The sequence below is a fragment of the Xenopus laevis genome, chromosome 1L (assembly GCF_017654675.1).
Source record: "Xenopus laevis strain J_2021 chromosome 1L, Xenopus_laevis_v10.1, whole genome shotgun sequence".
In the NCBI taxonomy this organism is placed as follows: Eukaryota; Metazoa; Chordata; class Amphibia; order Anura; family Pipidae; genus Xenopus; species Xenopus laevis.
The window spans coordinates 148,550,938-148,569,119 of record NC_054371.1 but is presented as its reverse complement, the minus strand read 5'-3'; the positions used below and the strand labels follow the sequence as shown (position 1 = coordinate 148,569,119).

The following is an 18,182-nucleotide window of genomic DNA, read 5'->3' as shown; positions in this document are numbered from 1 at the left end:
TATAGCCGTGCACCTGCTCGCCCTTGCCCCTTTTGTGAAATCATCGGCGGGCAGCATAGGTCTATGAAAGGAACCCAGAAGTCAGGCTCAGGGGGAGCGGGTGGAGGGAGTGCGAGTCGGGTTTTACCATGCTCTGGTTTGGCATTTTACTTGTACTTTATTATAGTCTGTGATTATAAGCAACTATCGAAGGATAAGGAATACAAAATCAGAATAACCAAAACTTAGCCTTTTCTGGTATTCTCGTGTAAAGAAAGCTAAAGCACTGAATGCTTTTATCTGCAAATTTTTAAATAAATTGCCAATAACAATTACTTTAATCAAGGAATTTGAGCGGACATTAAGTTTTTCACCAGGCATTAAAATGACCAATCTTACAACATGATGCCTCTTACTCAATATTATGTAGTCCTCATCTTTTTGTTCCCTCCCCCATACAGGTGCTGCTCAAGGTATGGTAACCGGTATTCGAGGACTATGCAATGGTCTGGGTCCGGCGCTGTATGGTTTTGTCTTTTACCTCTTTCATGTTGAGCTTAATGGAATAGTACCAGTGCCTAGTTCAGGCAAAACCACTGCAAAGGATCCAATTGATTCTGTAAGTAGGAATTTTTATGGTAAAAATTATTTTCATGCTTAAAGGGATACTGTCATGGGAAAACATGTTTTTTGAAATGCATTAGTTAATAGTGCTTCTCCAGAGTTCTCCACTGATATACGTTTTTCAAAAGCGCAAGCAGATTTTGTAATATTTAATTTAGAAATCTGACATGGGTCTAGACATATTGGCAGTTTCCCAGGTACCTCCAGTCATGTGACTTGTGTTTTGATAAACATCTCTATACTGCTGTATTGCAAGTTGGAGTGATATCACCCCCTCTCTTCCCCCCCAGAAACCCATCAGCAGAACAAAGGGAAGGTAACCAGATAACAGCTCCCTGGTAGATCAAAAAAAATTTGTAAAAATCCATGTGCCACTGCTACATTGAGTAGGAGAATCAATAACCTGCCAGAAAGCAGTTCCATAGTGCTGCACTGGTTCTTTCTGAAAGCACATGACCAGGCAAAATGACCTGAGATGGCTGCCTACACACCAATATTACAACTAAAAAGATATACTTTTTTTCAGGAATTAAATTATATAGTAGTATAGTATTTGCAATGTAAACAGTTTAATTTAGAAATAAATAGTACACCATAAAAATCATGACAGAATCCATTTAAGGCCTATAGCTGAAACCTATAATTGATTCTAATTATTTAAAGGAATATTGTATATTAAACATTTTTTTTCTCCTTATTTTACAGACGGCGGTTATCCCTGGTCCCCCATTCTTGTTTGGTGCGTGTGCTGTTCTTCTCGCCTTTTTGGTTGCCTTATTCATACCTGAACACAGCAGCCATTCATCCAAAAATAATAGTGGAGGGAAGCATAGCAGCATGATTAGCAGTACTCAAACTAATAATCCCGGTCACGGAAGTGATGAGGATATAGAACCCCTGTTGCAGGACAGCAGCGTGTGAACATTTTTTTTCTTGTTTTCAAAAGTTGCATAAAGTAAAAACTAAAAGAATGTACCAGGCTCAGTTTCAGAAAATGCTAAAGTAACATTTTTTTTTAACTGGCTCCATTTTAAGATGGGAGACTATTATTTTTGTCTTCATTCTTGTATAAAATGGACTACGAATGCGGTGCACAGGGACTTGCATGGGTAAACAAAATCTCCAGCAGGTCAAGCAGCTGAAGGTTTGAGATTTGAATTTTTTTTTTAAAATCTTGGTTTGGTCTATTTTGCTACCTCAAACCATGTCATTGCATTATATTTTGTCTGGTGAAAAAAAAAAACTAGATGTTGCAGTGACAGAATATAAGTCTCAGAAGGGTACCATATGCAAAATGAGCTGGTGTTGACTATACCTTTCAGTGCCTGCATTCAGATTTTTAGGAAAAAGATGGGTTAAAGACTTGGTATTGTCTTTCTTGCTGCTCAGTTTGAGCAACTATGTCTTCTGCGTTCTAAAGACAATTTAGGAGCAAACCGCAGAAACCATTCCTGTGATAAAATACAGCTGCAAGAATTTTCAAACCAAAATCCTCAGACGTCCAGCTTATCTTACACTTTAGTTTGTGCTAATCGAAGCAGCCGTTTTATTAATGTTGATGCCACTATTTAGTAACTAAAATATTATATATTTATAGAGTATCCCATATACATCGGTTTTCTTTTTTTCCCTCACTGCACACCATCCATCCACCACGTGCTGTCACTTCTAATAAGCCACCTTTGTTAGGATAATGGCCCTTCATATGTGCAGAATAGCGCATGACTCTGAAACTACCCAGTGCGCATGCAAGACTGCCAGACATGGGAGCATGTAGGATTTCATTGACGGGGAATGACACTTGATGAAATGTATAGATTGTGTAGCCACAACTAAAACCTAACTTGCATAGGGCTGCTGTAAAGAATGGTTTGATTTATTGGGCTTACAACCTGCATATCTACCTACCAGCCATCGCTACCTACATCCCCAAACCGGTTTATTTTCCCACATAAAATAATGGTGTTATGTCATCAGGGAAGTGGAGGAGCTGGAGAAAGGAAGAGCATTGCATGGGTATTAGAAAGCAGACATGACCCAAATAAGTTCAACATAACACACTCCTTACCTGCAATGTTTTTTCTAACTGCTGATGCAAGTTTCATTGTTGCTCGAGTAAAGTAACGCAACCCATCGAGCTGAAGAAATCTACACTACCTCCAAGAACATATTATATTTCATTAATTAGATTTCATAAATGCAGATTTGCCTTAGTGGCATATCCCAACAAGTTAGATGTTTACGTTCATTATTACGTTCATTATTGTAACTGCTCTGATGAAATCGAATGTTTACTTTTTTGGGTTACTGAACGGATGCAAAGTTACATGTATGTCCATTAAAAAGGGCTGCTGTGTCCAGGGCATTTCTCTGTAACTCACTTAGGGTTATTTGTGCTCAACCTACCTGTAATAAATGTGCAGGGCATAGATACAGAGGCTTAATATTATCTTGGTAAATAATATGCATAAAGGTGTAACAAGCAGATCAGTGGACATTGAAAATGCTTTGACAAGTTTAAATCTTTTTTAATTGTTTTCTTGGGTGATCACAGCACTTCTTGTGCTTTACAAGGGTAGAAAAAATGGTTACAGTGCTCTCTTTATATGTCCTAGGAAAGTGGTTCAAAATACTTGGCAGGCCAGCTTACATCCAATCAAGTTTGTCAGCTGAGGCATAAATGCTGCAGCGTATCCCCAGTAGCTCTTGCTTGTCACTGGTGAAGCAATTTGGACGTCCGCAGTTGGTTCTAAGTAGCTCACCCCTGACCCAAGCTGTTGCACACGGCTGTTTCTCTACTTGTGTAGCAATTCAGATGGAGATATGATCCCATCCTCTCCTTCTTACAAGGGAACTCAAAGGTATCGCATCATCCAGTTAGCACACAAGGCTGATTTCGGATTGAAAGCAGAAACATGCATGTTTTTGTGCCGATATTTGCTGTGTGTATGTGTGCACTCGCTGACTGTGGGTGTGGATTGGCTTGCACAGCCATATGTGCCACTAGCCTAATGGTGACCACAGATAATATCGTACTAAACAAATTTTCGTACGATATTCAGTGCGTGTATGGTGGAAAAAGCTGACCGATATCAGAAGAAAACTTGGATATCATTCAGCTCATCGATCGAGCTGGGTGGAAAGTTTTTATAAACATCGGCCATTGTCGGATACAGGTAGAATTCTATTATTTGTACCTGTATACCAGACGATTCAGCTCTATACGTGTGTATTGAAACAAACAATCTTTCTTGGAAAGATCTTTTCCAAGAAAGATCGTAATGGCCACCTTAAGGGACCTATTTTAAGATTGTGCCAGCACTCTTTAAGGAAACCCCATTAATTAAATGATTAATTAGTTAATGAACTCACTCTGGGTCTTGGGCCTGATAGGCTTGTCAATCTTCGTTTTTTTTCTGCGAGCGTTTAAAAAAAGAAAAAAAAAATTTTGGCAGCATTAAGCTGCCAAACTTTTCTGCTTGTGGAAAAAAAATGAAGATTGATGAGGTTATTGGGCCTGAAACCCAGCATGAGTTCATTAACTTGTGCGGGATTTCCTTACTCGGGCAAACTTAAATAAGCCCCTAAGTGTTGCTTAAAGGAACAGTAACACCAAAAAATTAGTCTTTAAAGTAATGAAAATATATAATACTGTTATGCTGCTATGGTACAACTGGTGTGTTTGCTCAAAAACCACACAATAGTTTATACAAACAAGCTGCTGTGTAGCCATTCAAAGCTGAAAAAGGCACAGGATACACAGCAGATAACCGATAAACTCTCTAGTGTACAGTGGGATTCTGTTGTCTACTGTGTATCCTGTGCTTGAATGGCTGCCCCCATGGCTACACAGCAACTTGATTATATAAACTATAGTTGTGTTTCTGAACCAAACTCACCAGAATTACCAGTACAGGGCAACAGTACATTTATATTGTCATTCTTTTAAAACACTTTAAATTTTTTGCATTACTGTTCCTTTAATGCCCACTAGAACAAGCTAAATCAAATGTAGACAACTCTATTAACTTGGCTGCCCATTCAGCCATAGTGCAAGACTGTGCAGGGACTTAGTTACTTTATTTCTGTTCCATATTTCTCCTTGCAGTGCAAACACATTGTAAATAACGTCCATTGAGTAGAACCCAGCCTTAATACTGTTACCAATCATAGCGAACATATCATAAATTCTTCCTTCATTATGTTGTTTTTAAGGATTGTGCAGATTGTGATAGAATGGGGTTTAGGCAAACTTCAGTGCTCCAACTGCTGTGCCACTTCAGCTCAGAGAATCTCTCTGACAAGTAGAGCTGGTGAGCAGTGCCGCAAGTTACTGCCTAACAATACCAGGAGTGCAAGTTAGCCATTTTCAGTGCTATATTATTCTTGTTAAATGATTTTCAATTTTATTTTTCCGCTCTAAACCATTAATCACTGAGCAAAATTCTGAAAAAAGAAAAAAAAAACCAGACATACATGTATTTTTCTGGTGTAGACATAAATCATTAAAAGCCAGCTGTTAACTGAGCACCGCTTTTAATGTTTTATATGTAGATATTTGTAAGAAACTTACTTTTCCTCAAAGAAAGGCTGTGTATATCTTGTATTTATAATTGTAACAAGATTCTTGACTGAAAATATACTGCTTTTATATAAAGGATTATCTATGACAGAAAAGGATTTTCTTTTTCTTAATATATATATTTTGAAAATGTTATACCCTCAGCAGAAATAACATACATTTTGTAATTTGCATCTGGTTTTTATGTTAACAGACTTCATAAAGCATAATAAATGGTCAAATTATACTCATTTGTGTCTTTTCATCATATCTCGGCACACTGAATAACTCGTGGAACGTTTGTTTGAGAGATTCTTGGATCAGATGTGTGTCTGACGGCCATTCTGTATGATGTGTGACTGAACAGGACCCCAAATATAAATACTTTTATACCCACTTCTCATTACTGTAGTTTTCTCTTCTGTCTATTGTTTATTAAACTTACATATTGTTTAAAGTGAGGTAGGAATACACCAAATCCACTATTATGGATTTTTGCTGAATCCTTTGCTAGAGATTCGCTGAATACCAAACGGAATCCTAATTTGCATAAGCAAATTAGGGGTGGGAAGGGGAAAATATTTTTCACTTCCTTGTTGTGACAAAGTCACATGATTTTGGTCCCGTCCCTAATATGCATATGCAAATTTAGATTTTGTTCGGCCAGGCAGAAGGATTCCCAAACCAAATCCTGGATTCGGTGCATCCCCTGGTTTAGGATTCGGCCAAATCCTTTGTAAAAGATTTGACAGAATACCGAACCTTAATCTGAACATATATAAATTAGGGAAAGTGGAAAGAGAGTAAAAAACGTATTTGTCTGACAAAAAGTCACGTGATTTTTTTTGGATTCGGCCACATCCAAATCCTGCTGAAAAGGGCCGAATTCTGTGCATCCCTACTAAGCTTATTTATATTTGTTGCTTATTCAATTTTCCAAAGGCTCAAACTCCTGTAGTGACACAAATCTTAGTTTCAGGTATTATTAAAATGTTATTTCGCCATTGTGGTTGGAATTCTCTGACCCGTAAGGACAGCGATACACGTTGCACTTTCCTATTGGAATTTTTCAGCAAACCGGAATCACCGGAGGTAAAATATTGGAACTTTTTCAAGCATTAAGTGCCTTCGCTTGACTGCACCTGGTGCTTGCAGGTGATTCTCCTTCAAAGTAAATGGGATGATTACTAGCGTTTTGGGCTCGGTGCAGGTGCAGCAAAATCCTTGAAATAACTTTGTGTCAGATGGATAGCAGTGATTTCATGTAGGCACTCACATTTTGTCTAAATAAATATGCCTGGCTGCAGTCTAAGGGCTCTTACTGACGAGCGGTTGAAGCTGCGCTCCCCTGCATTCCATTTTTCAGCGTTCAGCCGCAGGGCAGCGCAGGAATAGACGCATTTAGCTTTTTTCAATGAGGCTGTACTCACACAGGCGCGTGTAGGCGCCGAACGCAGGAAAAATGCAGCATGTTGCGTCTCAACCTGCGTTCGGCGCCTACATGCGCCTGTGTGAGTACAGCCTCATTGGAAAAAGCTAAATGTGTCTATTCCTGCGCTCCCCTGCGGCTGAACGCTGAAAAACGGAACGCAGCTTCAACCACTCGTCAGTAAGAGCCCTAATTTGTAGATCAATTAGTCATGTCAGCAGGGTACCCATTAGCACATGACTTGAATCATAGACTGGATCCATGTGATACTTTTTGATGGGTACAACTACAACACTTAACATATAAGGGTATCCAAATGTAATGCAATTATACACTTGTACATTATAATGTAGAGACAGACATTATTTACTTATATTTATAGAACGGGATTAATGTCTCTTACCTATCATTACCTGCCTAGATCTTTACACTGTACAAGTGTCCTAACCATTAGACTAATGACACACCAGGCTGATTCTTGGCCTGCGGATAAACAAGAACCTACCCTTGAAACAGTCTAACCACTGTGCATGCAGAGCAGATTTTGTTTATAAGCAGTAAACTACGCAGAAAGGTGTATCTTTTTTTTTATGTAATACTAAACTTAAATAAATATCTTTTGCATGAATTCTGCACTTAGGCTTTGCAGGTTTTATTTCTTAGTCTAGGTGTTGGATGATCTGTCATTTGTTTCTGCTTTATTCTTTTTCCTATGTTTGTTTTTCTCTCTTGGGCGCGGAGCTTAATTCTATGATGTCACTTTCCTTACATTCTGGGAATTTCCTAACAAATGCATGGTTTTCACTTTTTGTGAAAAGGCCAGGGATCCAGCCAGAACATCAGTTTTTCTAAACAATGAAGTGCTCGCTATATATCCCATAAAAGATTCCTATTAGGGGGCAAATTTACTTACCTCCGAAATTGCGACGGCTTCGATGACAACGCAACACTTCGCCAGTCGTAGATTCGCCAGGACAACGCTAATTCATAAAAATCCGAGGTTGCGTCCAGGGCACCGAAGTTAAATTTCAATGGACGTATATGTTGCAGCAAATACATTACATTACACAAGCCCGGGAAACCTTAATAAAAGAAAATAGAGTTGTTATATTGCCCTACACATGAGCCCAGTGTATAGTTTATGTGCCATATGTTAGGAAATGTAGGGGGAAGCCGGTTACCCCAGAAAAAATTACGATCTTTTGCAGCCTATCACCCTGTAAAATGTAAAAGACGCCAGCATTTTTCAGATGAAATTACACTGAACGTTTTCCAGGTCTCGTTTGTGTAATTTCCTGTGTTCTGTGTAAGAGTCCCACGTCTGTCTGATTCTTTAGACGCAAGTTCAATGCTCCTATTGGCACATGGCGCTAAGAGAAAGCCTAAAGCTACGGTCTGGTCCAGAGGTGGCTATGACTATTTATTGTATAGAACCTAATGCTTGTTATTAAATCTGCAAGTTAATGTTTCTGAATGCACTAAAATGTTTGTCTTCACATTTACCACATGACCATTTTCACAACAGGTCTTATTATCCCTGGCCATTATACACACCAGCAAGCACATTCTTTTCAATAATTATAGGTGAACTATTTCAATACAAACTGCAGTGCTGTCAGACAGTGGCTGTGAAATACAGTACAAAGTCTCCATAGCAGTAATGCCTGTTTACTTTTACAGATCTGCCCTCTAGTGTCTAAAAACAGTGGAACCACAGTGTTAATAACAAAGATCTGGCTTCTGTTCCACCAGCTTCCCTATATATACTGTATAGTAATCTAGTAATGAGAAATCACTCCACTTGAATTTTCTGCTATCCCTCTTTCTGTTCTGTGCTTGAGGATTTTCTGCTCTCTGACATGTAAAACATATTCCTCCTATTGGTTATACAAATATATTGACCGTATTGTTCTGCTTTAGCAATGCATAATCTTCCACAATTCGCATTGTAACTATTTGTTGTTGCCTAGGTTTTTATTCAGTAATGGTCTTAAGTTTCTTGTTTGTGGATTAAAGTCATGCGTAAAGGATTAAAATAGTTCCTGGAATAGCAGTAACTGAGCCCTGCACCTAGGTTTAAAGGGAACCTGTCTCCCTCTCTACTCACTGCCTATTAGGGCTCTTACTCACTGCCGTTTTGACCTGCGCTCCCCTGCGTTCCGTTTTTTGGCGTTCAGCCGCAGGGGAGCGCAGGAATAGATGCAAGTCATTATTTCAAATGGTGCTGTACTCACTCAGGCGCGTGTAGGCACCGAACGCAGGTTCAGACGCAACATGCTGCATTTTTCCTGCGTTCGGCGCCTACACGCGCCTGAGTGAGTACAGCCCCATTTGAAATAATGACTTGCGTCTATTCCTGCGCTCCTCTGCGGCTGAACGCCAAAAAACGGAACGCAGGGGAGCGCAGGTCAAAACGCCAGTGAGTAAGAGCCCTTAATGTGTAGCCTGTATAGGTATGGACTAGGGTTTTCTACCTGGCAGATATTTCACCAGCCTAGCCAGTACAATACCAGCCGGGGCCAGTATTATAAATTTAATGGCAATGTCCTTAACAGTACATTTGTAATAACTAGTCAGTCTACCGCTAATCTGTTCTTTTCCCTGCTTTCTGGCTCTCATACTCCCCCAATGCCTTCCCAATTCTACAATTCAAATTCTTTTCGATACATGGTTATGACCTGTGGCAGGCGTGGGTCCTCCAGTACAGCACCTGCCATCTTTGGTGTTTATGGGGAGTTTGATTTCTCCATATCTGCCCCATTCTACACTTGACAGAACAACTCCACCTCCTTGATGGCTCCACCAATTTAAGGTACAATTTGCCCCTTGCATACCTGCCCTGACTGGTATAGTCCATATAAAAATGGGGCCAACCCTAGTATGGGAATGGTCATCAGGCTCCCTGTTCTGGTGAATACAAAACATTTTGGGATGCTAAAAAGCAGAAGATTCCTATAGTACACTTCTCCAGTTCTGGTTCAAATATAACTACTTATATGTCCTTGCTGTAGGACAAATTTGTCAATGTCTTTATATACAAGTGAGGCACAGGTCAAGAATTTCCCAACCCATGCCTGACTCCACATTTCTGGACAGTTTAAAAGCCCCCCCTGATATCAAAGATTTGATGGAGACATCAACAGGTACAGTATGTGCAGAAAAGTCAGCACCAGGGAAAGGACCTGTTAAAGTGATGTTTGTGACCTGCTCATTGTCTGCACCTGCAGTAGCTTTTTAAACTGGCCTACAGTACCTCTCAAAACTACTCCTGCCTTGTACGAACTCTTGTGGCTTTATCTGCTAGCTTACCTGCTGACTAATATATTGTAGTGCTGCAGTGACCATTCTGTCTGGCCTTTCTGCTTCGCTGCTGCTGTGAGCTGATGTTCCTTAGATCACCTCTGGGTCCATCATCTTTTAGGGAAACATGTGCAGGGCAGTGCTGTAACTAGGTGTTACTGGGCCCCACAGCAAATTCAATTTAGGGCCCCAAAGCATTGGTAAATTGACTTATTCTACTATGATATTTTGAAATTGCTCATTGGTTATGGCTTTACTAGGCCCTCTGCACTTCTAGGCACTCCTGGGTCTGCTTCCTCTGTAGATATGCCTCTGCTGCAAGGAGTTCTTCTCTGAAACAACCCACGTGGTCTATACAGAGTATAATTATTTATGTTATTTTTTTCAATAGTCCCTAGGCAGCACTGGGGACCTGTGGTTTAATACAGCTTTCCCTCTAGGAGGCAGGAAGGAAATAAAAAATTCATATAGGCCACCCATATTATCCAATTCTTTGATTGGATGTTAAGTAATTGGACCAGAGCCTCACTGGTATGTTTGACATTCAATCTGTGTTTCCAACCTGGCCAATGGTCTCATCAATAACAAACAAGGGAAAGTTGTGCTCACCATAAATTTTTAAACAATTAAGCGGGGTTGCAATGAAGCAGTCACAAAATTCATAAAGACAAATACAAGCGGTTCTCTGCATTCAACGTATTACAGGTATGGGATCTGTTATCCAGAAACCCATTATCCAGAAAGCTCTGAATCACAGAAAGGCTGTCTCCCATCTGAATAATCCATATTTTTAAAAATTTCCCTTTTCTCTGTAATAATAAAACTGTACCTTGTACTTTATCCAAACAAAAATATAAGTCATCCTTATTGGTCGCAAAACCAGCCTATTGGGTTTATTTAATGTTTACATTATTTTCTAGTAAAAAAAGAGATCCAAATTACGGAAAGGTCCATTATCCATTATTCCAAACATTCTTGATAACTGGTTCAATACCTGTAATGCCTTACCCTTTAAACAAAACAGGGATTGTTTGTCCATCTATTGCAATATATTTAAGCTGGCCAACTAAGTCATGTGACATATAAATAATTTTACCTATATCTACTGCCTGGTGGAAGATTGCCTTTATTTGGGTGCCTGCTCTACAAAATTCTGGTTTAGGGCTCTTACAGACAAGCGTTTTTACCTGCGCTCCCCTGCGTTCCGTTTTTCTGCGTTCAGCCGCAGGGGAGCGCAGGAATAGACGCATTACATTTTTTCCAATGGGGCTGTACTCACACAGGCGCGTGTAGGCGCCGAACGCAGGTTGAGACGCAACATGCTGCATTTTTCCTGCGTTCGGCCCCTACACATGCCTGTGTGAGTACAGCCCCATTGGAAAAAATGTAATGCGTCTATTCCTGCGCTCCCCTACGGTTAAACGCAGAAAAACGGAACGCAGGGGAGCGCAGGTAAAAACGCTTGTCTGTAAGAGCCCTTAAACCGCTGCCTTTGCTGAAGGCTCAGGGCAATACACCTGGGCCTCTTCCTTGATTTGGTGAGTTACTTTGTACTACAGGACAAACTTTTTTGTATAATTAGGGTCGGTGCAGGTTGACAATTTGTCAACCTGGACATCCCTAATCCAGATATTCTGCACAAACATATCTAGTGAAAACAAACCTTTGCATCATGTGATAATAATAATATGACATTAGCAGAGTGATTTTATTTAATTAAACATATTTTTGCCTTGCTGCATAGAAGGTGCCAAGATAAATCAAGGTAAATGAATCCCCTTGCATGCTCTATAATCAATATAATCCACATTAAACCGATTTGAATACCCGTACTACCCTTTTAATAAGCTGTGCTTGAAAAGAATATTTTACCAGACCTCAACGTAATTAGATTCACTGAGAAGCTCAAAATAATAAATGGCCAGGAGAATATTCACACAGTCCATAAAAGCTCATTCCGACATAGCATGTTCATAAAGTCCTTTGTTAGGGAGAGCTAATTAGCACATGGAAGAATTCCCAGTTAGGGATAACTAGTTACTGGGGAGAGAGGTCATAGAGAATTCCTTGTTAAGGAAGCTAATAACACTTCAAGTTTGCGTTTCATTCCCAGTAAGGACTAGCTAATCACTACACGGCAAGACATTCTGACAAAACTCTAGGGTAATAGGGAGTATTAAATTGTAGATCAAAAAACATGTTGCAGTATTAAAAACATATGTTGTAGTCTGCAAGTAACTCTTATGTTTTGCAGCAGGCATCCTTTAACTCTTTATTTTCCTGACTAGCAGCTGGGTGCTGTTACATTTTCTGCTTGCCACTAACCGCTTGCATGAATAGCTTTATGAACAATATTACATAGTGGCAATCGAATAGTAAGCTGTTTGCTGTTCATCTTAAACCAGCAAGAATGTCGGTAGAAGAACAATGAAAACAATAACTATTAGTTTTGCTAAATACAATAGGGCACCTAACTTGTTTGCACTACCGGAACCCACACTAATGTTGGGAGAAACAATACTATTTGGGCCAGAAAATACACTCAGTGATCGGTATGCAGCCTCCACCAGCAGTAGATACATGTAAGTGTGATTTAACAGTAATAACATATACAGGTATAGAGCCTTTTACATTGTAAGCATTTGCAGACACAACAATTATTACCTATTTGGGTTGTCTGCATATTGATTGTTATGTACTATGTATAGAATTGCAGAGTATATATTATTATTTATATGCACTAGGACTGAGAATAATATTGATATTCTTTGAGACACAAAACTGCTGCTGTGACTTTTTCATAAATCTGGATACTGTGGGAATATTTCAGGGCCTTGATTTCACATTCCCTGGTCCCCTGTCTCTTTTGTGTTCACAGTGGAAGTTGAACCTTGGTTTCAGTATGAAGGATCTATCCTCCCCCGCCAGTATGCGGCTTTTAAGGGAGAGGAATTGTCCAAACCAACTTTTTAAAAGTATAGGGCCACATTAGTAAATTGGCACCCAACTGGCCAGCATGAGCAGAGCCGTCTATCTTCTTGTCGCGCCAGCTGCGTACAGTGATGCCGTGACTCTTTTGCTCCATTTCTTATGTCCACTCCACACATCCCCTTCTGACCAACATCCATTGCAGCATAATGAATTTTATGCATTCCTAATGGCACCTCTTCTTTCTGCCCATCTTCATCACATCTGTGTTGATGAGGACAAGCTATGGATGACATTTTCAGACTATATCCCTCCCTAGTGGTTTAATATTAATCCATATTGTGTAGGCTTGGGGGGTTGGGTCTTATTCTAAAACCTGTGCTGCACTCATGCTGTCTTTCATCATTGTATGTTCAGTATTCACCAAGACCGTCAGCATATGAATTGTCCATGTCCAGAACTGTAGACTGGTGATAGTGAGAACCAGGGGCGTAACTATAGAGGAAGCAGACCCTGCAGCTGCAGAGGGCCCAGGAGGTATAAGGGCCCCATGAGGCCCTAATTCATATAAAGTTTCAATAAATATTGGTAAAAAAAGTCAACCTCTAAAGATTTTGGGGGCCTGAAAAATAATTTGCTGTCGGGCCCAGTAATATCTATTTACGCCACTGGTAAGAACAGAGGCAATAGTATGTATCACAACTAGAGATGGTTGAATAAATTTGCGTATTTGCCCATATTTTCCCGCGATTTTGTGCCGACATCAAAAGTTTTTTCGACGCCGGCGACAGTTCCGATGCTGTCACCCATTTAGACGCTGGAAACAATAAATGGAAGCCTATTGACTTTAATGGACGATGGCGTCAACTTTGAAGCCGGCGCCCATTTTGACGCGCATGAATTGTTGATGGCGTCAAAATCTCGGTTTCGGGAATTTTTCGCCAGTTTCATGAATTTCGTCGAAAATTCTCGAAATTCATGGCGATTCGAAGTGGGCAAATTCGCCCATCACTAATCACAACTGAAAAGTGGGGTTGTAAAAAAAGAACAGCAATTTAAATTACACCTTGTTGTGCATTTCTATTTATCTTTATCACATGGATAAGCATGGGTTAAAACTGACCCCATGTATCCCATTGTCTCTATAACCACAGGATTAATGCTGAAGGTTACATTGTTCTTGTTTCATTTTTACCTTGTTCTATGAATAAAGACCCTTTGAGTCTGTGAAAGCTGCCTACGTGGTCCCTCCAAACAGAGTTGGCAGCTTATTGGCCCATATATAGTGCCCCCTGATGGACCTGCCCAACTGATATCTGGTGGTATCCCAAAAGGAGGAATCCCAAAAACAGAGACACTGAGTCAAATTGTTCTAGATTTTGGATGCCAGGCAGAATAAAAACAGCGCTAAAAAAACCCACAAAACATTGCCATATCAACTCTCAAATTAGTTGTTTTATAGTTTTTTAAAATTATGATTAAACTCTATGGGGGTTATGTAATAAAAAGGCATTAAGTTTGCCCAGGAGCAGTAATCCATAGCAACCAATCAGCAGGTGTTGTGCTCCCAAAAACAACATCTATATTTGGTCCCTATAGTTAATATACTGTTTAAGAATTGATAAATGCATTATATTTGGTTGACGCTTTCCCTTTAATCTCTGCTGCAGAAATCACAGAATGTTTTTCCACTTTGGCCTCGGATGAACCGAATTATAGTTTCCCGCAAATATAGCAGCGTTAACTCTCTGGAGATGTGGTGCTACAGCTAATAGATGCTATGAAGTAGGAACGTTGACTGCTTTTAAAGTTGGCAAGAGCAGAATGACCTTTTTAATTAGTACCATGCAATCAATATATTTGTATACATGTTTGGCAGAAATAATAGCCTGCAAGTGGGGGAAAAAAAGAAATTGTTTTCAGAAATGCTGATGGAAATGTCAACTGCCTGACACTGACATTTTGGAGCCATTCTAGAGATGTTTGTTTTTCCCAATAATGAGGCTTTATTTGGATTTTTTTTTATTTAGCATGAAAACTGAGCAAAATGGTACCAACTGTATGAAATAAAATGCCTGAGCAGAATGCAGAATATAGTATTGACCAGACTTTTAGTCTGAGTATTTTCTTTAGAAGTCGTGAAGAGTATTGAGGAACATTGAATAGTTCCCAGTGGGCAACAAACTGCTTGTTTTACTACTGGGTGGCAGGACTCCAAAAACAATAGATTGTAAAGGGACACTAAGGGGATTGAAAGCAATAAAGGGTGGTTACAATGATTTGCAAAAAATGTTATGCCACAATATATTTTTTTGTTTATGAGTCAAGTTCAGGTCAAAATATTTTTTGTTTACTTATTGTATGTGACTATTTCATTTTTGGTGCAGGTGTTTTTTGTCATGAAAAAGCTAAAGTATGCACAATATGCCTGTTGTTAAGAATCGTCTTTGTTCATGAGTGGCTTGCTTTGGCCTTGTTTTCAATATTATTATTCTTCTTAGGGCTCTTACTCATGAGTGTTTTTACCTGCGCTCCCCTGCGTTCCGTTTTTCAGGCGTTCAGCCGCAGGGGAGCACAGGAATAGATGCATTTCATTATTTCAAATGGGGCTGTACTCACACGCAGGTTGAGATGCAACATGCTGCATTTTTCCTGCGTTCGGCGCCTACATGCGCCTGTGTGAGTACAGCCCCATTTGAAAAAATGAAATGCGTCTATTCCTGCGCTCCCCTGCGGCTGAACTCCGAAAAACGGAACGCAGGGGAGCGCAGGTAAAAACGCTCATGAGTAAGAGCCCTTAAAGGAATTCTGTCTGATTTTTGTACAAAATGCATTCGTTAATAGCTCTCCTCCATGTTCTTAATTTCCCAGGTGTCCTCAGTCATGTGACTTGTGCTCTGATAAACTTCAGTCACTCTTTACTGCTGCACTGCAAGTTAGAGTGATATCACCCCCATCCCCCCCCCAGAAAGTGTTGGACTGGCCCATCGAGATACCAGGAAAACGGTGGGCCCAGGTGTCAGTGGGCCCTTCTGCTCACCCAACTATTTGGCTTATATGCCTATACAACAGCAACTGCCCCATTTCTATATGAGAAGAAATAGAGGGAGAGACTGATGATAATATTTCAGGAGAAGCGATTAAAGGAATAAAGAAAGTGAATGACAAAAGAAGGAAAAATAGTTTGGAGAGTGGGCCTGTGGCCAAAGGTTTTCTGGTGGGCCCCAGGCATCCCAGTCCAACACTGCCCCCAGCAAGGGAACAATGGGAAGGTAACAGGATAACTGCATCCTTACATCTGCATTGCTAAAAAATTCTCCTATCTAGTGGTAGATATAGAAATAGTAAAACATCCAAGGCCTTCTTATTTATGTTAAATAGTTGAAAAATAGCTCACCTGAAAGCAATTCCATTATATTGGCTCTTTTTGAAAGAACAGGATCAGCTACAATGACCTGAGATAGCTGCCTAGACAACCAAGATTAGAGCTAAAAAAATGCATTTATTGGATCAAGAATAAAAGTGTAAATGATAGAACGAATCATTTGCAATTGTACATAGTGTATTTTAGTAATAAAAACTGCACCATAAATTATGACACAATCCCTTTAAAACCGTAGATCCACTCTCTAGACTCTTTTTACAACTGGGTTACATTTATCACCACTGGGCAATAACCCACGGCAACATGTTATCATCCTTTCATACATATTCTGAAGATCCCTCCTTTTCTCCTGTCTTCTAATATAAAAATGGGGCATGGCCATGGGATAGCCACACATCAAACAGGTTCTCTAGCAGTATTCGCCTCTATTTTGCTCTCCTAAATCAGAGGTCTTTGGTTAATGAGCCACATAAAACATTCAGAAGTGGTAATAATAAAACAGATCTTACATTCATTGAACAAACTCCACGTTGAGACCATGAAAACGTGGAGTATTAGAAGCCAAGACTGCACATACGTGAAAAAACGTACAAGCTTCACAATCCGCATATGCAAGAAAACTTATGTTTTTTAATCCTGGTAACTATTTCAATAAAGCCATCGAATGTTTTCACTACGGCAAATTTCCATGTTTTGCAGCTATCTAAAAATTTAGCGACAATTTGCCAACGAAAAATCTGCCGCAACAAAAAAAAGTTGTCGTGCATCAGAATTGGCGCGCATAAAATTGTCGCTCGTCAAAATGATTTGGACGCCCAGTGACTTTAATGCATTTGGACAAAATAGGCGCGAGTATAAAGTTGGCGCAACAAAGTTGGCGCGTGTCAAAATTATTTTGACGCCAATTGGCTTTGCTTTTTACAAATTTTTCATTGTTTTGCAAATTTTGCGGTAAATTTTTTGGCAAAGAAAACGCCACAGATTCGCCCATCACTAGTGATGTGTGGTGTATTATCCAGCTGTTTTTTTTACACAGCATAATAAATATGCCTCTACGCTAGTGTGTGAAATCCATTTGAGGCAACACAGAGTACCTCCTGGTATTGTCAGTAATAACCAAGTGACAAATGTGAAACTGCCGTATTGCGATGCTGTGCCATGAAAGAGTCACATGTGCTGTGCTTTGCCTTAGAATCAGCAGCATTAAAATACCCTTGATGTCCATAGAGCTAGAAATCAATTCCATTAAAACTAAAATATCTGAAAACAATTCAATGCAGTGTAAATTAAGATATAAATAGTGGAACTATAAGCTCTTTACAAAACAAAAATAGATTATACTAAAAACAACACATTTTAAATAACTCCTTGTGTTCCTTTCTCTGTATTTTCTAGTTGCATGGTCACTGAATATGAATAAATGCGCCCACAGGATCGATTTCTGCTCTATTACCCCACCCAATATCCACTTGCTTGCAGAAATGAATAAAGCATTCCCATGGAATAAAGGGAAATATTTTTCTAGCAGCAGATGTGTTCATAAACAGTAGATGGCAGTGTTATCCTGGAAATCATTACCCGCTGAATTTGCCATTAAAAGGCTTTAAAATATCTTGATCCTGGAGCTTTTGCACAATCAGTGAATGCAGAATCATTTCTAAAAAGTTTTTCCTCCTCAGAAACCAGGAAAAAAAATATATCGGCTGTGATAATTATTTCAATAGGATTTTTAATAATTCAATCTTCATCATGAATCTTGAAAGACATCTCAAGATTAAATGAAGCTGACATGCGATTATATGTAATTATATATGATTTAAGTGACCCTTATGCTTAAATGCATATGGGCTGTGAATTTCCGTGTGGTATGCACAATCTAACTGTCAAAACAGGGAAAATAAGTAGAGCTGTCATGCAACCTCTGTTGAAAGCTTCCTTCTTCCCTTTGGACCTTTTATAAAGGCTCTTACACACAG

The 18,182-nt window shown here is 39.5% G+C and overlaps 1 protein-coding gene across 1 annotated transcript in view; it reads left to right on the top strand.

Moving 5' to 3' along the window:
* The window catches only part of mfsd14bl.L (major facilitator superfamily domain containing 14B like L homeolog), a 36,497-nt gene extending 31,086 nt beyond the window's left edge, over window positions 1-5,411 (top strand). The window contains exons 11-12 of the mRNA XM_018259227.2: window positions 441-598; window positions 1,309-5,411. Of these exons, the coding sequence (XP_018114716.1) occupies window positions 441-598; window positions 1,309-1,524 (374 nt within the window). The 3' untranslated portion in view covers window positions 1,525-5,411. The remainder of the gene's footprint in view (window positions 1-440; window positions 599-1,308) is intronic.
* The last annotated feature ends 12,771 nt before the right edge of the window (window positions 5,412-18,182 follow it).